The following is a 27,244-nucleotide window of genomic DNA, read 5'->3' as shown; positions in this document are numbered from 1 at the left end:
AGATGATTGGGAGAGTTGGTAATTCTTTTAGTACTAGCATTCAGATGAGAATACTACTTTTCTAATATGTGAACTGCAGGGTGTATTCTTTGTATAGAAATTTTTGGCATTCAAAATGATTTCCATGGAAATTTTAACTATAAATAACTGCAAGCATAGTAACAATACTCCCTTATATTTGCATAGCACTTTAAAAAATTGTGGTAAAATACATTTTAGTACCATCTTAACCATTTTTAAGTGTACAGTGCAATAGTGTTAACTATATTCACATTGTTGTCAAAAGATTTATAGAACTTTTTCATCTTGCAAAACTGAAACTCTATACCTATTGAACTCCCCATCCCCCGCTCCCACCCTTATCCTGGCCCCAGGAAAACACATTTCTACTTTCTATTTCTATAAGTTTACTACTATATATACCTCATATAAGTAGAATTATACAATATTTTTTGTGACTGCCTTATTTCTCATAGCATATGTCCTCAAGGTTCATTCATGTTGCATGTCTGTCAGAATTTTCTTCCTTTTAAGTTGTATAGCACTTATAACTTTTCAAACCAGTGTTCATATATATTGACTAATTACACACAACCATCAGGTGAGGATAATACTATGGCATTATGCACACATTTTGTTCTTTTTTGGGTCATTTTCCATAGAATCAATCCAGAAACTTAATGTAACTTAAAATATAAGCTAAAATAGATAGATGAGAAAGTGCAAAATTATGCATACTTTGGAGTTAATGAATTATCTGAACTAGACCAGAAATGTAACATGGTTCTAATGATCAGATTCATAGATTATTTAGCTTACATCTCTAATTTTAAAGTGACAAAGTACATCTAGAATAGTCATGTAATTTACCTGAGGTCACATGTCTCAATAATGGCAGAACTGGTGTACTAGTTTCCTGTTGTGTAACCAATTGCCTCAGATTTAGCAACTCAGAAAAACACCCATTTATTTTCTCACAGTTCTATGTATCAGAAGTCGGGAGAGGCTTGAGTGGGTTCTCAGAGTTTTGGAAGGCTGAAATCAAGGTGCTGACAGGCTGGGCTCTTAATCTGGAAGATTTTGGGAAGAATCTACTGACAAGCTCATTGAAGTTTTTGGCAGAATCTAGTTCAGTTGTAGGATTTGGATACCTATTTCCTTGCTGGTTGTCAGCCCAGGATTGCACTTGGTTTCTAGAGGCTACATACACATTCCTTTATACATGGCTTTTTCTATCTTCAAACCAGCAATGGTAAGTTCTCTGATTTCCTTTCTGTTTTTATTTTTTTTAATTTTTTATTGTTATGTTAATCACCATACATTACATCATTAGTTTTTGATGTAGTGTTCCACGATTCATTGTTTGTGTATAACACCCAGTGCTCCATGCAGAGCGTGCCCTCTTTAACACCAATCACAAGGCTAACCCATCCTCCCACCCCCCTCCCCTCTAGAACCCTCAGTTTGTTTTTCAGAGTCCATTGTCTCTCATGGTTCGTCTCCCCCTCTGATTTCCCCCTTCATTCTTCCCCTTCTGCTATCTTCTTTTTTTTTTTTTAAGATATAATGTATTATTTGTTTCAGAGGTACAGATCTGTGATTTAACAGTCTTGCACAATTCACAGCGCTCACCATAGCACATACCCTCCCCAATGTCCATTATGTGACATTAGGAGAAGGAAGGGAAAAATGAAAGGAGGGACATTGGAGGGAGAGATGAACCATGAGAGACTATGGAATCTGAGAAACAAACTGAGGGTTTTAGAGGGGAGGGGTTGGGGGGATGGTTTAGCCCAGTGATGGGTATTAAGGAGGGCACATACTGCATGGAGCACTGGGTGTTATATGAAAACAATGAATCGTGGATCACTACATCAAAAACTAATGATGTATTGTATGGTGATTAACATAACATAATAAAATTTAAAAGAAGAAAAAAAATAAAGGGTTTATGTGATTGGATTGGATCCATCAAAATAATCTCCTCTTTGATTAACTCAAAGTAAGCTGGTTAGTTCACTTAATCACATGAGCAAAATCCCTTTTGCCATGTAATTGTAATGACCTCAGGTGTAATTATTCACAGTTCTAGTGATTACAGCTAGAAATCTTGGGATGGAGGAGAATTTTAGAATTCTGCCTACCACAACTGGAGTTAGAACTCAAGATTTAACTTCTAGAGCTTTCCACTGCACCACACTGAATATCTAAGATTGTTTAAATTATTTTTATTTTAGTATGAGTTGCTAATATTTATCCATGCAAAATTAAGAAAAAATTGAATCAGCAAGGAAACACCCACTTGTGTTTATCAGTTGAATGTGTGCTTTCAGGCTATATCCCTAACCACAGAGACTAATGCAGTCAGGTTAATAGTGATTGCATTCCTAAAGGTCTTGCTCAACTTCCTAAGCTCTTCTGAATTGTGATATTAAGGTCATGCTCCTGTATTTTCTGATTGACATTCAAATATGAAATGTTAACTATTGAGATCATCATAGGATTATACACACACTGTGACAATAACCAATGGGACCTCATTTGCCAGACATGAAAAACAATATTTTGGCTATTTGGAACAGGTTCCCTAATGCTGGTATTGAAGTGCACTTTAAAAAAAATATATATATTATGTTATGTTATTCACCATACATTACATCATTAGTTTTTAATGTAGTGTTCCATGATTCATTGTTGGGTATAACACCCAGTGTTCTATTCAATACATGCCCTCTTTAATACCCATCACCAGGCTAACCCGTACCCCACCCCCCACCCCTCTAGAACACTCAGTTTGTTTCTCAGAGTCCATAGTCTCTCATGGTTCATCTACCCCTCTGATTACCCCTCCCTTCTTTTTTCCCTTCCTGCTATCTTCCTCTTTTTTTTTTTTTTAACATATCACTGTATTATTTGTTTCAGAGGTGCAGGTCTGTGATTCAACAGTCTTACACAATTCAGAGTACTCACCTTAGCACATACCCTCCCCAATGTCTATCACCCAGCCACCCCATCCATCCCACCCCCACCACTCCAGCAATCCTCAGTTACTTTCCTGAGATTAAGAATTCCTCATATCAGTGAGATCACATGATACATGTCTTTCTCTGATTGACTTATTTCACTCAGCATAATACCCTCCAGTTCCATCCACGTCATTGCAAATGGCAAGATTTCATTCCTTTTGATGGATGCATAATATTCCATTGTATATATATACCACATCTTCTTTATCCATTCATCTGTCACTGGACATCATGGCGCTTTCCATAGTCTGGCTATTGTGCACATTGCTGCTAAAAACATCGTGGTGCACATACCCCTTTGGATCCCTACATTTGTATCTTTGGTGTAAATACCCAGTAGTGCAATTGCTGGGTCGTATGATAGCTCTATTTTTAACTTTTTGAGGAACTTCCATACTGTTTTCTAGAGTGGCTGCAACAGCTTGCATTCCCACCAACACTGTAAAAGGGTTCCCCTTTCTCCACATCCCCGCCAAAATCTGTGGTTTCCTGACTTGTTAATTTTAGCCATTCTGACTGGTGTGAGGTGATATTTCATTGAGGTTTTGACTTGCATTTCCCTGATGCTCAGCAATGTTGAACACTTTTTCATGTGTCTGTTGACCCTTTGGATGTCTTCTTTGGAAAAATGTCTGTTCATGTCTTCTGCCCATTTCTTGATTGGATCATTTGTTCTTTGGGTGTTTTTTTTTTAATATTTTATTTTTCTGACAGATAGAGAGACAGCGAGAGAGGGAACACAAGCAAGGGGAATTGGAGAGGGAGAAGCAGGCTTCCCGCGGAGCAGGGAGCCTGATGCAGGGCTCGATCCCAGGACCCTGGGATCATGACCCAAGCCAAAGGCAGATGCTTAATGACTGAGCCACCCAGGCGCCCCTATTCTTTGGGTGTTGAGTTTGATAAGTTCTTTATATATTTTGGACACTAGCCCTTTATCTGATATGTCACTTGCAAATATCTTCTCCCATTCTGTTGGTTGTCTTTTGGTTTTGTTGACTGTTTCTTTTGCTGTGCAAAAGCTTTTTATCTTGATGAAGTCCCAATACTTCATTTTTGCCCTTGCTTCCCTTGCCTTTGGTGATGTTTCTAGGAAGAAGTTGCTGCGGCTGAGGTCAAAGAGGTTGCTGCCTGTGTTCTCCTTTAGGATTTTGATGGAATCCTGTCTCATATTAGGTCTTTCAACCATTTTGAGTCTATTTTGTGTGTGGTGTAAGGAAGTGGTCCAGTTTCATTCTTCTGCATGTGGCTGTCCAATTTTCCCAACACCATTTGTTGAAGAGACTGTCTTTTCCATTGGACATTCTTTCCTGCTTTGTCGAAGATTAGTTGACCATAGAGTTGAGGGTCCATTTCTGGGCTCTCTATTCTGTTCCATTGATCTATGTGTCTGTTTTTGTGCCAGTACCATACTGTCTTGATTACAACTTTGTAATAGAGCTTGAAGTCTGAAATTGTGATGCCACCAGTCTTGCTTTTCATTTTCAACATTCCTCTGGCTATTCGGGGTCTTTTCTGGTTCCATACAAATTTTAAAATTATTTGCTCCATTTCTTTGAAAAAAGTGGATGGTATTTTGATAGGGATTGCATTGAATGTGTACATTGCTCTAGGTAACATTGACATCTTCACAATATTTGTTCTTCCAATCCATGAACATGGAACATTTTTCCATTTCTTTGTGTCTTCCTCAATTACTTTCATGAGTATTTTATAGTTTTCTGAGTAGAGGTTCTTTGCCTCTTTGGTTAGATTTATTCCTAGGTATCTTATGGTTTTGGATGCAGTTGTAAATGGGATCGATTCCTTAATTTCTCTTTCTTCAGTCTTGTTGTTGGTGTTGTTGGCCACTGATTTCTGTGCATTGATTTTATATCCGGCCACTTTACTGAATTCCTGTATGAGTTCTAGCAGTTCTGGAGTGGAGTCTTTTGGGTTTTCCACATAAAGTATCCTATCATCTGCAAAGAGTGAGAGTTTCACTTCTTCTTTGCCGATTTGGATGCCTTTCATTTCTTTTTGTTGTCTGATTGCCTTGGCTAGGACTTCTAATACTATGTTGAATAGCAGTGGTGATAGTGGACATCCCTGTCATGTTCCTGACCTTAGGGGGAAAGGTCTCAGTTTTTCCCCACTGAGAATGATATTTGCTGTGGGTTTTTCATAGATGGCTTTTATGATCTTGAGGTATGTACCCTCTATCTCTATACTCTTGATATTGAGGTATTTACCCTCTATCCCTATACTCTGAAGAGTTTTGATCAAGAAAGGATGCTGTACTTTGTCAAATGCTTTTTCTGCATCTATTGAGAGGTTCATATGGTTCTTGTTCTTTCTTTTATTAATGTATTGTATCACATTGATTTGCAGATGTTGAACCAAACTTGCAGCCCAGGGATAAATCCCACCTGGTCGTGGTGAATAATCCTTTTAATGTATTGTTGGATCCTATTGGCTAGTATTTTGATGAGAATTTTTGCATCCATGTTCATCGAGGATATTAGCTTGTAATTCTCCTTTTGGTGGGGTCTTTGTCTGGTTTTGGGATCAAGGAAACGGTGGCCTCATAATACGACTTTGTAAGTTTTCCTTCCATTTCTATTTTTTGGAACAGTTTCAGAAGAATAGGTTTAATTCTTCTTTAAATGTTTGGTAGAATTCCCCTGGGAAGCCATCTGGCCCTGGGCTTTTGTTTGTTGGGAGATTTTTGATGACTGCTTCAATTTCCTTAGTGGTTATAGGTCTGCTCAGGTTTTCTATTTCTTCCTGCTTCAGTTTTGGTAGTTTATACATCTCTAGGAATGCATCCATTTCTTCCAGATTATCTAATTTGCTGGCATATATTTGCTCATAATTCTTTGGTGTTGGTTGTGATCTCTCCTCTTTCATTCATGATTTTATTTATTTGTCCTTTCTCTTTTCTTTTTGATAAGTCTGGCCAGGGGTTTATCAATCTTCTTAATTCTTTCAAAGAACCAGCTCCTACTTTTGTTGATCTGTTTGGTTTCTATTTCATTGATTTCTGTTCTGTTCTTTATTATTTCTCTTCTCCTGCTCGGTTTAGGCTTTATTTGCTCTTCTTTCTCCAGCTCCTTTAAGTGTAGGGTTTGGTTGTATATTTGAGACCTTTCTTGTTTCTTGAGAAAGGCTTGTATTGCTATATGTTTTCCTCTTAGGACTGCCTTTGCTGCATCCCAAAGATTTTGAACAGTTGTGTTTTTATTTTCATTTGTTTCCATGAATTTTTTAAATTCTTCTTCAATTTCCTTGTTGACCCATTCATTCTTTAGTAGGATGCTCTTTAGCCTCCATGTATTTGAGTTCTTTCCAACTTTCCTCTTATGATTGAGTTCTAGTTTCAAAGCATTGTGGTCTGAAAATATGCAGGGAATGGTCCCAGTCTTTTGGTACCAGTTGAGAACTGGTTTTTGACCTAGGATGTGATCTATTCTAGAGAATGTTCCATGTGCACTAGAGAAGAATGTGTATTCTGTTGCTTTGGGATAGAATCCTCTGAATATATCTGTGAAGTCCATTTGGCCCAGTGTGTCTTTTAAAGTCTTTATTTCCTTGTTGATTTTTTATTTAGTTGATTTGTCCATTTCAGTGAGGGGGGTGTTAAAGTCTCCCACTATTGTTGTTTTGTTGTCAATGTGTTTCTTTGCTTTTGTTATTAATTGGCTTATATAATTGGCTGCTCCCATATTAGGGGAATAGATATTTACAATTGTTAGATCTTCTTGTTGGATAGACCCTTTAAGTATGATTTGAAGTATGATTTGGTGTCCTTCTTCATTTCTTATTATTGTCTCTGGTTTAAAATCTAATTTGTCTGATATAAGGATTGCCACCCCAGCTTTCTTTTGGTGTCCATTAACATGGTAAATTGTTTTCCACCCCCTCACTTTCAATCTGGGGCTGTCTTTGGGTCTAAAATGAGTCTCTTGCCGACAGCATATCAACGGGTATTGTTTTTTTATCCAATCTGATAGCCTGTGTCTTTTGATTGGGACATTTAGCCCATTTACATTCAAGGTATCTATGGAAAGTTATGAATTTAGTGCCATTGTATTGCCTGTAAGTTTACTGTTACTGTGTATTGTCTGCATTCCTTTCTGGTCTATGCTACTTTTAGGCTCTCTCTTTGCTTAGACAACCCCTTTCAATATTTCTTGTATGGCTGCTTTCGTGTTTGCAAATTCCTTAATTTTTGTTTGTCCTGGAAGCTTTTTCTGTCTCCTTTTATTTTCAATGACAGCCTAGCTGGATATAGTATTCTTGGCTGCATATTTTTCTCATTTAGTGCTCTGAATATATCATGCCAGTCCTTTCTGTCTTGCCAGGTCTCTGTGGTTCGGTCTGTTGCCAATCTAATGTTTCTCCAATTGTAGGTTACAGATATCTTATCCCAAGCTGCTTTCAGGATTTTCTCTTTGTCTCTGAGACTCGTAGGTTTTACTATTAGATATCATGGTGTTGACCTATTTTTATTGATTTTGAGGGGCATTCTCTGTGCCTCCTCGATTTTGATGACTGTTTCCTTCCTGAAATTAAGGAAGTTCTCTGCTATAATTTGCTCCAATATACCTCCTGCTCCTCTCTCTCTTTCTTCTTCTGGGATCCCAATTATTCTAATATTGTTTTGTTTTATTGTATCACTTATCTCTCGAATTCTGCCCTTGTGATCCAGTAGTTTTCATCTCTCTTTTTCTCAGCTTCTTTATTTTCCATCATTTGGTCTTCTGTATCACTAATTCTCTCTTCTGCCTCATTTATTCTAGCAGTTAGAGCCTCATTTTTTATTGCACCTCATTAATAGCTTTTTGTTTTCAACTTGGTTAGATTTTAGTTCTTTTATTTCTCCAGAAAGAGTTTCTCTACTATCTTCCATGCTTTTTTCAATCCCAGCTAGTATCTTTAGAATCGTCATTCTGAACTCTAATTCTGACATCTTACTAATGTCCGTATTGATTAAGTCCCTGGCAGTCGGTATTGCCTCTTGTTCTTTTTTTTGAGGTGATATTTTCCATCTTGTCATTTTGTCTAGAGGAGAATGAATGAATGAGAGAACAAAATGCTAACAAGGGAACAACGACCACAGAAAAATATACACTAAACAAATCAGAAGAGACCTTCCAGAAAGTGGTCTCTTTTCTGTTCAGAGATTTGCTGCTATTCTTTTCTTCGATCTCTTGTTGAGTTCGTAGGTGTTCAGAATAGTTTGATCTCTATGTAGCTGAATTCCTGTGGCCTGATGAAATTTAGGTCTCCTACTCCTCCGCCATCTTGCTCCTCAGGCACTAAAGTGCCCTTTTTGATAAACATTTAAGAAAACCTATAAATGATGGTGCAAATAAAAGTCAGTGGCCTTTCAGAGAAGCAGCAGCAGTTACAGCAGGTTATACTGAAACCTTCCCAAGGCAGTGGAGCTTAAGAAAGCATGTCTCTAAGGACTCTGATACCTTGAAAATGTTTCACAATGAAAGTGTTCTAGGGTCAAATACTATGCTTAGCAGACAGTGAATCAATTTTTCCAGCTGGAATAGAAGACTCATTTAAGAAGTAATTGGAGAAAGGGAAGAAATATATTATTGGGGGAGATTGCCAGACTAAGACATTTAGACTTTGTTTTGTATGCAGTCAGGAAGTATTGAAGGTTCTAGAGCAAAAGATAACATAATGAAAGGGAAGTTTCACCAAAATTCACAGAACAGTTTACATAGAATGAATTGGAACAATGAAGCAAATTGTTAAAAATAGCCTGGGCTTGAAGTGATAAGGGCCTGAATTAGGGTGTTAGCAATAGATGGAGATGGAAATCTGCAACCCATATTACAATGAGCAAAAATATTGGAGACTGAAAACGAAAGGAGAGGAAGAGGGAGAATCAAAATTGCCCTCAAGTTTATAGTTTTGGAAATCAAGAGGAGAGCATGCCTGTACTGATGACAAAACAAGAGAAGGGAGGATTGGAGATTGGGATTTGGAGGCATATGTTGAATTTGAAATGCTAATAGAATGTATCCAAAAGTGAATGTTAACTTCTTATCCATTCTCTTAATATCAGAAGTTTTGCATAGTGATATACTCTGAATTCAATAATGCCTTAAAAAAAAAAAGACATTGTATCTGACAGTGATATGATACACTTTAGAAGGGGAAATGTTTATTTAATTTGATTTACTCTAAGATTTACCAAGGTGCATTGATTCCACTGAAGTTAATACTAATTACACAAGCAGAATAAAAAGAGGCCACTAAGAATTCAAGTCATATGCCAGCATTTTTGTTATACGATCTTTGTTAATTATATTAAAACCTTTATTAGAATTCAGTCAATTTATGACAAAAAGTAAACTTGTTTATAGGTGCTAACAACCAGGCCTGGAGCACATTTAATTTAAAAAAGGAGCAGAGTCAAGTAAATGAAGTATAAAATAGCTTCACAGTTATACTTTCTATCAAGTGGGTAGTCAACCCTTAAATTGTCTATTACATCAGATTTCTTTTTTTTTTAATTGAAGGAAAAACAGAAACTCAGCATTAACAAGGGAATTAACATTATAATTTAAGATAATAGATATAAATAATTCAATTTATCACAATTATAAGATTAATGCATAAACAAATTGCTCTACATGATCCTCGATATTGTAATGTGTGATCCATTAACAAGTGGAGGTTTTCTTCATCCCTTGAGCATCCTTATGTTAAAGATAATTTCCTTAACTTCCCTAACTCGAATGGAATGCTGGTGTTGATGATTTTAACATATCCAAATTTGAGTTTTGGATTGCCTATAAGAACTGGAAAAGGTATACCTGAAACTACTATGTATCAACTATACTAAGAAACAAAACAAAAAAACCTGACAAAAGAGTAAATGGTAATGGAATATAAATGGTCTTGCTTCTGGTGGTTTTTTTTTTTTGTTGTTGTTGTTGTTTTTTGAGTTGTTGTTCTTTATATTGATAGCTCCTAGAGACATGATGAGCGACACTTTAAGTTCCCGTGAACGAACCAAGGACCGATTGATGCCCAGCTTAACATAAGCACCTTTTTATAAGAGTTACCATAGTTACCAGGTTCTAGTTATCAGCTTGAAAAATTTCATATATGATTAAAGTTAATTGCCCATTTTTCATGGATGACTTTCTCCCAGTTGCTGAATTGGTTGCTGCTGCCTTTGATCTGGTTGGGAATATAATCCAGTGCAATAGTTAGACAAATTATCAGTTTGTCAACACTGAGAGAAGATGGATTCAGGTTGCTGTGAGGTCAGATTTTGTTTCTCTTCATAAATACTGATAGGTCAGGTAGAGTTTAACTACCACTGGCATCCCTGAAATGTAATAAATGTCAGGCCTAAGAGATTATTATTAATCCATGATGCAATTAAAAGTTTTACTGTTCTGACAAGAAGATTCTTATCTAATTTAAAAAGCACATTGAAAGTCAGAGCAGTACTCCCATAGTCAGGTAAACAACACCTTCAATATTAATGTCATTCTTGGCTTCTAATATGAGTGAGATCATGATGCATTCAGAGATTATCCCAAGGGATTTTAAATAACAATGATAGCTCTGAAAAGTGAATCCCAGGTCATTGCTAACAGGTCCCACTTCGGGAATCCAATTGCAGTGGTCTTACAAGTGGCTGCTAATGCCACCCTAACTGCCACTATATCTTCAGCAATTTACTCAGTTTGTCCCAGATTGTTACAAGTATTTCTTTAAAAGTAGTAAACCAAGCTTTCATTGAAGAGGATAACATGACTTGTGATTCCTCACTAAATCATGTACTGACTATATGATTCATATTAAATATCCTGAAGGCTCATGTCATCACTAACTAATTTATTAACAAGACTTTTATTCTTTGAAAAACAAAATCACTCATCTTACTCAGTTGATTATTCCTTGATTCATGTACAAACGGATGCTAACATGAGGTAAAAATAACTCTAACAGTGAAATTTCATAATCTTAATGAACAAAGTATTAGCTACTTTATCTATTACAACATGGAATAGCTATATCATAGAATGTGTCATATCTTATTGATACCAGAAGACCTACTGAATTCCCTAAGAGGGAACCACAAACTCTATAAAGTTTATAAACTGAGGTAATGCTCTGATGGTAATCCACTTCAACTGCAGAAATATGAAATACTATATATATATGTGTAGTATATATACTACACATATATATATAGTATATGTAATATGTAATGTAATGTAATATGTATATGTAATATGTAATACTATATCTATAGTATATATATAATATATATATATACTATAAATATGGTTTATTCTTTTACCTCAGGAAGCTGAATTATTTTATTTCTTCTAAAGAAGTTTACAGAATGAAGGAGGAAATATATATTAGGATAAATTATGTTAAAGAATGACCTGGACCCAGAGAAAATCTTGATTTTTTGGTATAATTTCCCTACAAACCACCCATTAATTAGGTGTAACCAACTAATGTTGATTCTATAAGCTGAAGCTCTTAAAGATTTAGCTGAGTTATTTAATAAAAGTTTTTCTATTACTTAGGTTGTTTGTCTTGTACCTTAACAACTTTTGTATGGTGTTCATGGATGATACATCCACTGAGTCATTTGGGTGGGAATTTTTTTTTAAAGCTGTTTTATTTTACAGAGTTCAAATAACTTTGTAATTAAGCAGAAAACAAATAATTGCCAACAAGCAATTATCATTCAATTAAAGAGTAATTACATGGTTATTTGTTCCCTGTAAAATAAAGCATTACTGAAATAAGTAACACAATCAATATTTCAGCAGAGATAGGATGATGCAATGATGGACCTTTCAACCTATGCTGATTAAATTGTCATCCAAATAACAGTTTTCTAGTTAAATCACCACATGTTTTTTTGTCTTGATTAATATGTAAATATCTGCCTGATGTTAATAAAGCTCTTAAAGATAAGAAGCTGCATCATCTGTTAATGATCTTTTCCAAATTTCTACAGTGTCCTCCATAGTCTTGCATCATGTTGTTAGGTTTGTGTTCTTTGAAAAGAAATGCAGGCATTAAGGAGAGCATGAGATGTGATGAACACTGGGTGTCATATGCAACTGATGAATTACTGAGCACTACATCTGAAACTAGTGATGTACTATATGTTAGCTAATTGAATTTAAAAAAAATGCAGGAACTTTAGTGCTAGGAGTGCCTTACTAGAGAGGGTAATTTAGTCTAAAGGTAAAAATAAAGCTATCTTCTATTAGTATGGAACTTTATTGAGTATAATGCACTTTTAGAAATTTGATTCTAATTAATTTATTCTAGGGGTCCAAGTATTCTTTCCAAAAATAGAAACAAAGGCATCTGAATATGATTTTTGCTCACTGAAAAATTTAAACAAGTTTGGATATCATACAATTATACCAACTAAAGAGTTAATCAAAACTTTAAACAATAGGTCAGACACACATCTCTATCACTAGACCATAAGCTCTTCAAAGATAGAAGCTGTTCTAGGTATTCATATTATATCAATAAACAAAGAGACCAAAACCATTTCCTTTGTTAAGCTTCAATTTTAACCTCTATAATTCTTATAGATAGTACCATGCCAGACACATACTGGTTGGGCACTTAGATCATGTTTGTTTACTGGATGATGAAGTGTTTACTGAATGATTGAATAAGTGATATTGTCACTGCAGATGCGTAACTCCAGGAACCTTTAGTCCTTGAGTGGTTCTTGAAGTGGCATAAGATAAGTGGCATCGACCCATCTTTAACCTTGTGCACAGTTGCATCTAACCTTCTTTAGCTTTGTACATATTCATATTCAAGTGGATCATATCTTGAAGCTCCTATAATTATTGTGGATTTCAAGATTTAAGAATGATTATCTGATGATTAAATGTTGCAACCAACTTGCTATTCATGTAGTCAAGGAGAATAGAGTGATTTAAGGAATATTTGGAAACTCTAGCAACACTGAAATATTTACAATTAACTGAGTTAATTAACAGTTTACTGGACCCTACTGTGTGTAGATACCATGAGAATTGCTCAGGATGCAGTGACAATATTAGAGATATATACAGCCTTCATAGAGTGTACATTCTTATTGGGGAGACTCAAACATACCAACGTATGATTTCAACCAACCAACTGAAAAAAATGTTAGGATTGAGAATATGGTCCTCTTGGTTTATAACATATGTAGTAAATACTACCAAGCCACTTATAACATAAGCCATGAATTCCCCAATATAGATATGATGGTGGGAAATTTTACCAATTTTTTTTCAAATCTTGGAATTTAAGGTAGAACCACCTGAGAAACCTCTAATGACTCTCAAATGTGAGTCAGCTCATTGGAAAAGAGCTACTTCAAATTGTGAGATTGACCAAGAAATTTGGAACAAATCTAGTTAAACCTTAAAGGTTTCAAAGTGCACTGGCTCATTATATGGAAATAGAAGGAACATCAGACTGCTTAATTCTGGGGGCAGTCTGAAAGTGATGGTGAGCATGAAGACAACACTGAAATGTTTACATTGGAAAAGTACAAAGTAATAGGGTAGACTTGAATAAAGTTAGTAGCCTTGTATTCTGACTAATGAAAAGACAAAGAAGCACTTAGAATGTACAGATTTGGTGAAGCTTATTCAACTTCTAATGACTGGATATACAGTGATGAACATTGTTCAGTGATCTTGGGACCCTTGACATTTGAAGTATATAGCTCTTCTCTTATCACTTCCTTAAAAGAGGAAGCCATAAAACAAGGTAAAGGCAAACAGGATAACAATACTGAATTAAATAAAATAAGTTATGGCTCAGAATCGAGTAGAAAGGAGGGGAGAGTCAGTTTATAAAATTGAAACATTTAATGAGAAAAGCAGAATCTCTCATGCTAAATTGATATACAATATTGATGTACAATGAAAGTAAATAACACCAGCACAGTGTATGAAAAATAAAATGGGCAATGGTACCCCTGTGTGAGGTTGCTAGGAGTTGTCTTCATTTAAAAAGCTGAGTTTGTCTTACATTGATGGAGCACTTTGCTACTGCAAAATTGATAGAATAAGGTTTAACTTAAACTTTTTTTTGTGAACCAAAAGTCATTTTTGGAAATGTTTTCTATCTGAACCTCATACATTTTTGTGGCTTGGGCTATTTAATATAGTTTCAGTATTTTGTCAAAAGCCCTATTATTCAGCTTTTAAACTGCATTTTTACTGAAAACCAATAGAAATATCTTAGGCAACATTAGAAACTAATATTTGGGATATATTGGATGACTTGAGAATAACTTGATCCTAATGTTCAATGGCTTAAAAATCTCTTCATTTTATTATTAAAGATTTTTATTTATTTATTTATTTAACAGTGAGAGAGAGAGCACAAGTAGGCAGAGCGGCAGACAGAGGGAGAGGGAGAAGCAGGCTCTCCGCTGAGCAGGGACCCCTATGCGGGGCTCAATCCCAGGACCCTGGGATCATGACCTGAGCCGAAGACAGCCGCTCAACTGACTGAGCCACCCAGGCGCCCTAAAAATCTCTTCATTTTGTGACAGCTTCCAAATGATGTAATCAGTACACTGACTGTATTAGAGTCATGGAAGCCAGATACTGACTTTCTATTTTATTACTTTATGGATTAACATTTGCAACTGCAATTCCTGAACTGCTCACACTAAGGTGAAGAATGTGCAAATGGAATAGATCAGGTTAATGCTATGAATTTAGCCTGAACTCATCACTTAAAAACACTAATATATCTGTGAGAAAAGACAGCCTAGATAGCAAAAGTGGCAGGTTTTGTTAGTACAGCCACTCCAAGAGAGTGCACTACTGGTTATATAGCCTGGTTTAAATAATAGGTAGATTTAAAAAATCTACTGAGAGTGAGGGTCCTTTGTTCCTGGTGGTCTCCTGGCATCTGTGGAAATGCTAAAAAGAAAATCACATCATATTCCCCATCTCTTAGCTCTTTACCCCTTTATCTCTCTGTGCAGAGACTTAATCACTTCACATTCTATACAATCTGAATTCTGTGAGTCACTATCTCAGTAGCATGTACTAATAATACTTGGGATCAAATGTAGCTTTAAACAGGAGGTAACTTTGGGTTTCTCACAAGTAAGCTGTATTTCAAAATGCTGGCTTGAAAATGTAATCTAAACTAAAAATTAGTCTTTTATAGTTTTAATTTTTGCCATAACTATGTTGGGAAATTGAGTAGAAAGAAAAGTATTGGTCTTTTGGTAATCAATGAAAATAGTCTTTAAAATAAAATTCTATCACTCTTGGTAATTAAAAAAGATTGAGGAGACAAATATAGCAAGTGATGGTATTTCCAAAAAGAGTACATATTTTTTAACCTGATCTTTGTTTTTGTCTGTTTTTTAACAGTTCCAGGCCTGGCAGGCCTCCTAAGCGTTCTTTGGGAGTTTTGCAGGACAATGCTCACCTTCTGCCCCATTCAGTCCCCGGCCTTTTATCACCAGGACTTATCACTCCAACAGGTAATAAAATCCATCTGATGATCAGCCTTGTCTGTTCATGCTGCCCAGAATTAGAAATAAACTAATATTGATCTAACTGTCTTGTCCTTCAGAGCTTTTCAAGCTGTACTAGAGGTTACATTATTGAATTTTTAAAGTATTCAACAAAACAGTTTTGTTATTCTAGTGACTCAAATAAAATGGACCTGACTCTTTAAAAAAAATTGTCATTTCCTCGTAGGAAATTCCTTTCAAGGCCTTATTGTATGTATTTTTTTGTGTGCTGGGGGCAGTGATGAGGGGCACTAGCCAAACCAGCCTTGTCTCAAAGCCTTCTGTAGAATGCAGCACATCTGCTCACTTATATGTCTCAATAATATATAGTTTTCTTTGTTTTTAAGGGTTTTGAGCATCTGTGTATCTTGTCCAGTTTTAATTTAGGTTAAAAAGTAGAAAGAAGATGTATCCTCGGTAGAGAAGCCTTATGATTACAAAAGAAGAACATCCAAATGGTCATTGTCTTAAATAATTCAGTGTTTATCAACACCATGATAAGCAGTGCTCCCTTAAAAATACCAGTTTCATACTTTAGCATTGAACTTTTTATTCACTATAAAAGAACTTAAAAGTGCATGAAACACTTAAAAATAAGCTTAACATTTCTCTAACTGAAACTTTAAAAATTATTAAAGTTATTATATGGTAGAAAATGAAAATGAATTTAATGACAGTGAGATTTTTATAGCTTTAGTCATATAAAATTTTATAAAGCACCTGCTGTATTGGGGTATTTTGTCTAAGGTAATGAAAAATTATATGAGTAGCAGTCCTTGTCAACAGTAGAACTAGAGAGAAGGACATGCAAACTAATAATTGCACAAAAGTGTGATACAGACTATAATAAAAGTACATACCAGGTGCTATAAGATCACAGAGATGGGAGCAACTAAGTCAATTTGGTAAGTTGGGTAATACACAGAAAGATGGAAACTTTGGAGCTATGTTTTGTAGACTGAATGTCAGACAGGAGGAGAATCAGTGAAAAACATTCTAGGCAGAGAGGACTACAGAAAGATAAACACTAATGAGAAAGAGCCTAGTGTGTTAGGGGGAATACCAATTAAGTTGAAGACCTAGAGCAGACGTTTGAGGTGGGAGACTCATAGGCAATAGGTTTAGTATAGAAAGGGTGGGGAAAACCAACCTGTGAAGCTAGTTTTTTATCAAGTTTCAAAACTTGGGATTTCCCCTATAGAACAGTGGTTTACAAAGTGTCTTTCAAGGACTTTCCTTACCTCCTGACATGGAATTGGGGAAGTATTTCCAGATTCCTCATTTTGCTTCAGAATTTTATATATCCTAGTTCACATGTTTAAATTTTAAAAAAAATGCTGTATCGGGTGCCTGGGTGGCTCAGTCAGTTAAGGATCTGCCTTCCGCTCATGTCATGATCTTGGGGTCCTGGGATTAAGCCCCACATCAGGGAGTGTGCTTCTCCCTCTCCCTCTGGCCCTCCACCTGTTTATGCTCTCTCTCTCTTTCTCTTTTTCACTATTTCAAACAAATAAATACAAGAATCTTTAAAAAATAAAAATAAAAAACCCTGCTGTAGGTAAAAAGAACCACTGTTAAGGCTCTGGGGGTTGGAAAAATGATTTTTTAGACTAAGTATCTATAAGCAAATTCTGATACAAGAATAAATTAGTCCTGTACATATAAAAGGATATTGAGGGGATAATAGTGCTGGAAAAATATCTTCGTACTCAATAGATGATAATCTATTTCTTTTTTTTTTGATGTAGGGTTCCATGATTCATTATTTGCATATAACACCCAGTGCTCCATTCAGTGTGTGCCCTCTTTAATACTCATCACCAGACTAACCCATCCCCTCATCACTCTCCCCTCTAGAATGCTCAGTTTGTTTCTCAGAGTCCGTAGTCTTTCATGGTTCGCCTCCTCCTCTGATTCCCCCCTTCATTTTTCCCTTCCTGTTATGTTCTTCTTTTTGGTTTTCTTTTTAACATATGAGGTACTAATTGTTTCAGAGATACAGGTCTGTGATTCAACAGTCTTACACAATTCACAGCGTTCACCATAGCACCCACCCTCCCCAATGTATATCATCCAAACCACCCCATCCTTCTCACCCCCCACCACTCCAGCAACCCTCAGATTCTTTCCTGAGATTAAGAATTCCTCATATCAGTGAGATCATATGATACATGTCTTTCTCTGATTGACTTATTTTGCTCAGCATAATACCCTCCAGTTCCATCCACATCATTGCAAAAGGCAAGATATCATTCCTTTTAATGGATGCATAATATTTCATTGTATATATATATACCACAACTTCTTTATCCATTCATCTGTCGATGGACATCTTGGCTCTTTCCATAGTTTGGCTATTGTGGACATTGCTGCTATAAACATTGGAGTGCACGTATGCCTTTGGATCCCTACATTTGTATCTTTGGGGTAAATACCCAGTAGTGCAATTGCTGGGTCATACGGTAGTTCTATTTTTAACTTTTTGAGGACCCTCCATATTGTTTTCCAGAGTGGCTGCACCAGCTTGCATTCCCACCAATAATATAGGAGGGTTCCTCTTTCTCCGCATCCCTGCCAACATCTGTCATTTCCTGACTTGCTAATTTTAGCCATTCTGACTGGTGTGAGGTGGTATCTCATTGAGGTTTTCTTTGGATTTCCCTGATGCCGAGCGTTGTTGAGACTTTTTCATGTGTTTGTTGGGCATTTGGAGGTCTTCACTGGAAAAATGTCTGTTCATGCCTTCTGCCCATTTCTTGACTGGATCATTTTTTCTTTGGGTGTTGAGTTTGATAAGTTCTTTATAGATTTTGGACACTAGCCCTTTATCTGATATGTCACTTGTAAATATCTTCTCCCATTCTGTTGTTTGTCTTGGTTTTGTTGACTGTTTCTTTTGCTGTGCAAAAGCTTTTTATCTTGATGAAGTCCCAATAGTTCATTTTTGGCCTAGCTTCCCTTGCCTTTGGCGATGTTTCTAGGAAAATTTGCTGCGACTGAGGTCGAAGAGGTTGCTGCCTGTGTTCTCCTTGAGGATTTTAATGGAATCTTGTCTCACATTAAGTCTTTCAACCATTTGGAGTCTATTTTTGTGTGTGGTGTAAGGAAATGGTCCAGTTTCATTCTTCTGCATGTGGCTGCCCAATTTTCCCAATACCATTTGTTGAAGAGACTGTCTTTTTTCCATTGGACATTCTTTCCTGCTTTGTCAAAGATTAGTTGACCATAGAGTTGAGGGTCCATTTCCGGGCTCTCTATTCTGTTCCATTGATCTATGTGTCTGTGTTTGTGCCAGTACCATACTGTCTTGATGATGACAGCTTTGTAATAGAGCTTAAAGTCTGGAATTGTGATGCCCCCAGCTTTGCTTTTCTTTTTCAACATTCCTCTGGCTATTCGGGGTCTTTTCTGGTTCCATACAAATTTTAAAATTATTTGTTCCATTTCTTTGAAAAAAGTGGAGGGTATTTTGATAAGGATTGCTTTGAATGTGTAGATTGCTCTAGGTAGCATTGACATCTTCACAATATTTGTTCTTCCAATCCATGAGCATGAAACATTTTTCCATTTCTTTGTGTCTTCCTCAATTTCTTTCATGAGAATTTTATAGTTTTCTGAGTAGAGATTCTTTGCCTCTTTGGTTAGATTTATTCCTAGGTATCTTATGGTTTTGGGTGCAATTGTAAATGGGATTGATTCTTAATTTCTCTTCCTTCTGTCTTGTTGTTGGTGTATATGAATGCCACTGATTTCTGTGCATTGATTTTATATCCTGACACTTACTGAATTCCTGTATGAGTTCGAGCAGTTTGGGGGTGGAGTCTTTTGGGTTTTCCACATAAAGTATCATATCATCTGCAAAGAGTGAGAATTTGACTTCTTTGCTGATTTGTATGACTTTTATTTCTTTCTGTTGTCTGATTGTGGTGGCTAGGTCTTCTAATACTATGTTGAATAGCATGGTGATAGTGGACATCCCTGCCGTGTTCCTGATGTTAGGGGGAAAGCTCTCAGTTTTTCCCAATTGAGAATGATATTCGCTGTGGGTATTTCATAGATGGTTTTTATGATATTGAGGTATGTACCCTCTATCTCTGTACTCTGAAGAATTTTGATCAAGAAAGGATGCTGTACTTTGTCAAATGCTTTTTCTGCATCTATTGAGAGGATCATATGGTTCTTGTTCTTTCTTTTATTAACGTATTGTATCACATTGATTGATTTGTGGATGTTGAACCAACTTGCAGCCCAGGGATAAATCCCACATGGTCGTGGTGAATAATCTTTTAATGTACTGTTGGATCCTATTGGCTAGTATTTTGGTGATAATTTTTGCATCCATGTTCATCAAGGATATTGATCTGTAGGGTCGCCTGAGTGGCTCAGTCGTTAAGCATCTGCATTTGGTTCAGGTCATGATCCCAGGGTCCTGGGATCGAGCCACGCATTGGGCACCCTGCTCTGCGGGGAGGCTGCTTCTCCTTCTCCCACTCCCCCTGCATGTGTTCCCTCTCTCGCTGTGTCTCTGTCAAATAAATAAATAAAATCCTAAAAAAAAATATATTGGACTGTAATTCTCCTTTTTGATGGGGTCTTTCTCTGGTTTTGGGGTCAAGGTAATGCTGGCCTCATAAAATGAGTTTGGAAGTTATCCTTCCATTTCTATTTTTTGGAACAGTTTCAGAAGAATGGGTATTAATTCTTCTTAGATGTTTGGTAGAATTCCCCTCAGAAACCATCTGGCCCTGGGCTCTTTTTTGTTGGGAGATTTTTGATGACTGCTTCAATTTCCTTAGTGGTTATAGGTCTGCTCAGGTTTTCTATTTCTTCCTGCTTCAGTTTTGGTAGTTTATACATCTCTAGGAATGCATCCATTTCTTCCAGATTATCTAATTTGCTGGCATATATTTGCTCATAATTCTTTGGTGTTGGTTGTGATCTCTCCTCTTTCATTCATGATTTTCTTTATTTGGGTCCTCTCTCTTTTCTTTTTGATAAGTCTGGCCAGGGGTTTATCAATCTTGTTAATTCTTTCAAAGAACCAGCTCCTACTTTCGTTGATCTGTTCTACTGTTCTTTTGGCTTCTATTTCATTGATTTCTGCTCTGTTCTTTATTATTTCTATTCCCCTGCTGGGTTTAGGCTTTATTTGCTCTTCTTTCTCCAGCTCCTTTAGGTGTAGGGTTAGGTTGTGTATTTGAGACCTTTCTTGTTTCTTGAGAAAGGCTTGTATTACTATAATCTTTCCTCTTAGGACTGCCTTTGCTGCATCCCAAAGAATGTGAACAGTTGTGTTTTAATTTTCATTTTTTTCCATGAATTTTTTTAATTCTTCTTTAATTTCCTTGTTGACCCATTCATTCTTTAGTAGGATGTTCTTTAGCCTCCATGTCTTTGAGTTCTTTTCGACTTTCCTCTTGTGATTGAGTTCCAGTTTCAAACATTGTGGTCTGAAAATATGCAGGGAATGATCCCAGTCTTTTGGTACCAGTTGAGACCTGATTTGTGATCTAGGATGTCATCTATTCTGGAGAATGTTCCATGTGCACTAGAGAAGAATGTGTATTCTGTTGCTTTTGAATGGAATATTCCGAATATATCCGTGAAGTCCATTTGGTCCATTGTGTCATTTAAAGTCTTTATTTCCTTGTTGATTTTTTGCTTAGATGATCTGTCCGTTTCAGTGAGGAGGGCATTAATGTCCCCCACTATTATTGTATTATTGTTGATGTGTTTCTTTGCTTTTGTTATTAATTGGCTTATATAATTGGCTGCTCCCATATTAGGGGCATAGATATTTACAATTGTTAGATCTTCTTTTTGGATAGACCCTTTTAGTATGATTTGATGTCCTTCCTCAACTCTTACTATAGCCTTTGTTTTAAAATCTAATTTGTCTGTTATAAGGATTGCCACTCTAGCTTTATTTTGGTGTCCATTAGCATGGTAAATTGTTTTCCGCCCCTTCACTTTCAATCTGGGGGTGTCTTTGGGTCTAAAATGTGTCTCTTGCAGACAATATATCGATGGGTCTTGTTTTTTTTTAAGATTTTATTTATTTATTCGAGAGAGAGAGAATGAGAGATAGAGAGCATGAGAGGGGGGAGGGTCAGAGGGAGAAGTAGACTCCCTGCTGAGCAGGGAGCCCGATGTGGTACTCGATCCCGGGACTCCAGGATCATGACCTGAGCCGAAGGCAGTCGCTTAACCAACTGAGCCACCCAGGTGCCCAATGGGTCTTGTTTTTTTATCCAATCTGATAGCCTGTGCCTTTTGATTGGGGCATTTAGCCCCTTACATTCAGGGTAACTATGGAAAGTTATGAATTTAGTGCCATTGTATTGCCTGTAAGTTTAATGTTACTGTGTATTGTCTGTGTTCCTTTCTGGTCTATGTTACTTTTAGGCTCTCTCTTTGCCCAGAGGACCCCTTTCAATATTTCTTGTAGGACTGGTTTCGTGTTTGCAAATTCCTTTTATTTTTTATTTGTCCTGGAAGCTTTTTCTCTCTCCCTCTATTTTCAATGACAGTCTAACTTGATATAGTATTCTTGGCTGTATATTTTTCTCATTTAGTTCTCTGAATATATCATGACAGTCCTTTCTGGCCTGCCAGGTCTCTTTGGATGTTTCTACCATTTTGGGTTACAGATCTCTTATCTGGAGCTGTTTTCAGGATTTTCTCTTTGTCTCTGAGACTCGTAAGTTTTACTACTAGATGTTGGGGTGTTGACCTGTTTCTTATTGATCTTGAGGTTGGTCTCTGCACCTCCTGGATTTTGATGCCTGTTTCCTTCCTGAAATTAAGGAAGTTCTCTGCTATAATTTGCTCCGGTATGCCTCCTGCCCCTCTCTCTCTTTCTTCTTCTGGGATCCCAATTATTCTAATGTTGTTTCATCTTATGGTATCTCTTATCTCTCGAATTCTGCCCTCATGATCCAGTAGTTGTTTACCTCTCTTTTTCTCAGCTTCTTTATTTTCCATCATTTGGTCTTCTATATCACTAATTCTCTCTTCTGCCTCATTTATCCTAGCAGTTTGAGCCTCCATTTTTGATTGCAACTCATTAATAGTCTTTTTGATTTTGACAGAGTTAGATTTTAGTTCTTTTATTTCTCCAGATTTTCTCTAATATCTTCCATGCTTTTTTCCATCCCAGCTAGTATCTTTAAAATCGTCATTCTGAACTCTAGTTCCGACATCTTACTAATGTCCGTATTTGATTAGGTCTCTGGCAGTCGGTATTGCCTCTTGTTCTTTTTTTTGGAATTGATTTTTTCCATCTTGTCATTTTGTCTAGAGGAGAATAGATGAATGAGTGAACAAAATGGTAACAGGGTATCAACGACCACAGAAAAATACACACTAAACCAATCAGAAGAGACCTGAAGCCAGGGGAAAAGAAAGGGAAAGAAAGAAAAAGAAAACGAAAAAGATAAAAAACAAACAAAAGACAGAATATGATCAAATATGATCAGGCTGCTGCATAGATCAGTACCACACACTAGGTTTTGGGCGTATTTTGTTCTTTAAAAAAAAGTGCCTCCCAAATTTTTAAAGAAAGAAAAGCTTATATATGTACAAAAATAACAGTAAATACGATGAAGGGATGGAATATGAGTGTAAAGATGAAAATTGTAAAGGGTTTTATAAAAGGAATTGATAAGATAAGAAGTTGGTAAAAAAGAAAGAAGGGGATTTTTTTTTTTTAAAGGTGAGAATGTGATCAGGCAGAAGACTAGAGCAAAGCCATACACGAGAGATTTAGGGTATATTTTGGTCTGTTAGAAGAAACTGTGACCCAAAATTTTAAAGAAAGAACAACTTATATATAAATATACCAAAAATAAAGTTAACTACTATGAAGAGATATAATATGACTCTAAAAATGAATAATAAAAAAGATTTTTTAAAAAAGGGATTGATATAGATGTTAGTTGAAAATGGGAAAAAGAAAAATTAAAAAAAAAGAAAAAAGAAAATTAAAAAAATTAACCTTGAAAGACTAAAGACTATTGGGGAAAAAAAGCCATGAATTCTATGTGCTGTGTTCCCCTAGTGCTGGTGTTCTGCCGTTTTCATTGATCGGTAAACTTGGTCTTGGCTGCTTGTTCTTGCTAATATTCTCAGGGAGGGGCCTGTTGCCATGGTTCTCAAATGTCTTTGCCAGACGCGGAATTGCCCCACCCTTGCCAGGGCTGGGCTAAGTAATCTGCTCTGGTTTGCTCTTGGGAGCTTTTGTTCCCTGCAAGCTTTCTGTACAGCTTTGGAGGATGGGAGTGAAAATGGCAGCTTCTCAATCTCCACCCCAGCGGAGCCAAGAACTTGGGGCCCCACTGCTCAGTGAGCCCCTGGAGAAAAGCAGTCAATCACTCCCATGTCCCCAGTCTCTGGCCGCACTCCATGCTCACCCGGCCTGTGACCGAGTGTTTCTATCTCTGCACATGACCCTGTGTGGAGTCTTCAAACTCAGCAGATTTCTGCAGTGCACTCCCCCACCACTCCTCCAGGGGAGGAAGGGGAGACTCCCCGGATCTGCTGCTTGTTGAGTCCCTGCTGGTAGAGCAGTGGCCCGACTGTGCTATGGATCACGGTTTATGGCAACCCCGAGGTGAGAGCCCACTGCTCGGCTCCGTCTCTGCTGCCGGCTTCCCTGCTCTGATACTTGGGAGCTCTGCCACAGTCAGGCACCCCTGGTCTTTCTGTGACCCTGAGGGTCCTGAGACCACACTGCCCCAGCGAGGTTTCCACCCCCCACTTAGCCACTGGAATGACGTTCCTCAGCAGAACCAACTTTTTTTAAAAGTTTTGATTTTGTGCTCTGCTGCTCTATCACTTGCAAGTAGGGGCTGACGGTGGCCCCCTCCCCCACCACCTATCTTGTCGAATATCGCCTCATGATTCACTTCTCCGCACGTCCTACCTTCCAGAAAGTGGTCGCTTTTCTGTTCAGAGACTTGCTGCTATTCATTTCTTTGATCTCCTGTTCAGTTCGTGTTGTTCAGAATGGTTTGATCCTTATCTAGCTGAATTCCTGGGACCAGAAGAAATTTAGGTCTCCTACTCCTCTGCCGTCTTGCTCCTCCCCCTGATAATCCATTTCTTAACTTACAAAATACATTGGTAGGGCCTAGAAATAGTACCATGTAAATAATTAGTTCTGATTTTGAGGGAATGTGTAGATGAAAGAAGAAAAGGATTTAAAGACTGCTTTGAAGTTAATGTACTCTTGAGTAAACTTTAGTACTTTATCTATTGAGGAAAATCTGTAATATATATTAAGTTTGTATTATATACCAAGACCTAAGTGTTGGTGTGTGTGTGTTTGTGTGTGTGTGTGTGTGTGTGTGTGTGTGTGTTTTAAAGATTTTATTTATTTATTTGAGAGAGAGAGAATGAGAGATAGCACGAGAGGGAAGAGGGTCAGAGGGAGAAGCAGACTCTCTGCTGAGCAGGGAGCCCGATGTGGGACTCGATCCTGGGGCTCCAGGATCATGACCTGAGCTGAAGGCAGTCGCTTAACCAACTGAGCCACCCAGGCGCCCTGTGTGTGTGTGTTTTAAGTTTCTATCAAGATTTTATTTAAATTCTAGTTAGTTAACATATAGTGTAGTGTTAGTTTCAGGATATGTAAATGGGCTGAATGTTCCAATAAAAAGACACGGTATCAGATTGTATAAAAAAGCAGGGTCCACAAGAGTCTACAAGAGACTCATTCTGAACCTAAAGACACTTCCAGATTGAAAGTGAGGAGATGGAGAAAAATTTACCATGCTTATTGACCTCAAAAATAGCTGGGGTAGCATTCCTCCTATCAGACAAATTAGATTTTAAACCAAAGACTGTAGTAAGAGATGTAGAGGGACACTATATCACACTTAAAAGGTCTATCCAACAAGAAGATCTAGCATTTCAGTATTTAGAAGTAATGAGTAACTAGTAGTTTAACAGTCTGATTTTGTTTCAGTAGTGTAAATAAACATTTGGACAGAAAAAATAGTCTATTTTATCTGATTTTTTTAAAGATTTTATTTATTTATTTGACAGAGAGAGAGACAGCGAGAGAGACAGCGAGAGAGGGAACATAAGCAGGGGGAATGGGAGAGGGTGAAGCAGGCTTCCAGCTGAGCAGGGAGCCTGATGCGGGGCTTGATCCCAGGACCCTGGGATCATGACCTGAGCTGAAGGCAGACGCTTAACGACTGAGCCACCCAGGCGCCCCGTATTTTATCTGATGTTAACACAGCTGTTCACTCTTGGATTTTATGATTAACGTTTGCATGGTATATTTTTCCCTATCTTTTGCATTTCAGTCTACCTATGCTACTGAATTTGAAGTGAGATGTTATAAACAGCATAAAATTGGGCTGTGTTTCTTTTACCCATCCTGCCAATATATCTAAATTTTACTTGGTATACTTATACCTAAGATAATTATTGCTATATTAGGGCTTATGTCTGTCATTTTATTATTTTCAATTTCTTCTGTTTTGCATTCTTGTGTTTCTTTTTTTTTTCTTTTCTTCCTGTGTGACCTGAACATTTCTAGGTTTCTATTTTGATTTATTTTAGGTGTTTTTTAGTGTATTATTTTTTATATAGTTTTTGAAGTGATCGTTCTGGCTATCAAATACACATAATGTGACTTGTCATAGTGTACTGGTATCAGTAACTTACCCCTTTAATGAAGTGCGGAAACCTTCTGCTTATGTGCCTTTACCTTCCCCAGTTTTAAGTACCATTGTCTTAAGTATCAGACAGATGGTACTATTACTTTTGTTTCAATCATCAAATATAATATAGAAAATTCATGAGGAGCAAGACAGGCATATTTCTGCATTTTCTGTTGTTATTTCTTCCTCCCTACTGCCCTCAAATTCCTCTTCTATCATTTTCCTTTTGTGTGAAGAACTTCCTTTAGTCATTGTTTTAGAGTAGGCAAGCTACCAACAAATTATTTTAATTCTTTTTCTTCTGAAAATGTCTGTTTGTTCCTTCATTCCCTGAAGGATAGTTTTGCCAAACATAGAATTATTGGTTGAAAGTTATCTTCTTCAATATGTGAAAAATATTGGCCTTCTGGTCTCTAAGGTTTCAGATAAGAAATCCACTGTCATTTGAATTGGTATTCTCCCATACGTAATGCATCATTTCTCTCTGGCAGCATTCAAGATTTTTTGCATTGTCTTTAGTCTTCAGAAGTTTAATTTTGATATGCCTAGGTGTGGATTTCTTTGCATCAGTCTTGCTTGTAATTCACTCAGTTTCTTGAATCTGTAGGTTTATGTTAAATTTTTCCCCAAACTTGGGATGCTTTTGCCATTATTTCTTTGAATATTCTTTAAGCCCTATTCTCTGTCTCCACTTATAGGACTTCAGTGATACAATATCGAATCTTTTGTTATTGCTCCACAGGATTTTAAGGCTCTATTATCTTATTATCACTTTTGTGTGTGCCAAACTCTGCATCCATATCGATCCTTCTGAGGGAAGGCAGAGGGTCCCATGTTACTGCAATTTGTAGGGTTTTGGCATGGAGAGAAGTCACTGAATCATGCATGCACCCACTCTGTCCCTCCCAGGGGGAGGTGGAGGTTCACCCCCTACCATCCTTTACAGGATTCCTGTCCTGCGAGCTGTTGCCAGGTCATGCATGCACCTG

At 37.0% G+C, this 27,244-nt stretch overlaps 1 protein-coding gene across 1 annotated transcript in view; it reads left to right on the top strand.

The window, feature by feature from the left end:
* Window positions 1-27,244, top strand: part of DACH2 (dachshund family transcription factor 2) — a 927,084-nt gene that overhangs the window by 405,592 nt on the left and 494,248 nt on the right. Inside the window, exon 3 of the mRNA XM_027608947.1 lies at window positions 15,437-15,549. Within this exon, the coding sequence (XP_027464748.1) occupies window positions 15,437-15,549 (113 nt within the window). The remainder of the gene's footprint in view (window positions 1-15,436; window positions 15,550-27,244) is intronic.

The sequence above is a fragment of the Zalophus californianus genome, chromosome X, assembly GCF_009762305.2.
Source record: "Zalophus californianus isolate mZalCal1 chromosome X, mZalCal1.pri.v2, whole genome shotgun sequence".
NCBI lineage: Eukaryota > Metazoa > Chordata > Mammalia > Carnivora > Otariidae > Zalophus > Zalophus californianus.
Note: the sequence above shows the minus strand (reverse complement) of the source record. Positions and strands in the feature narration are given on the sequence as shown.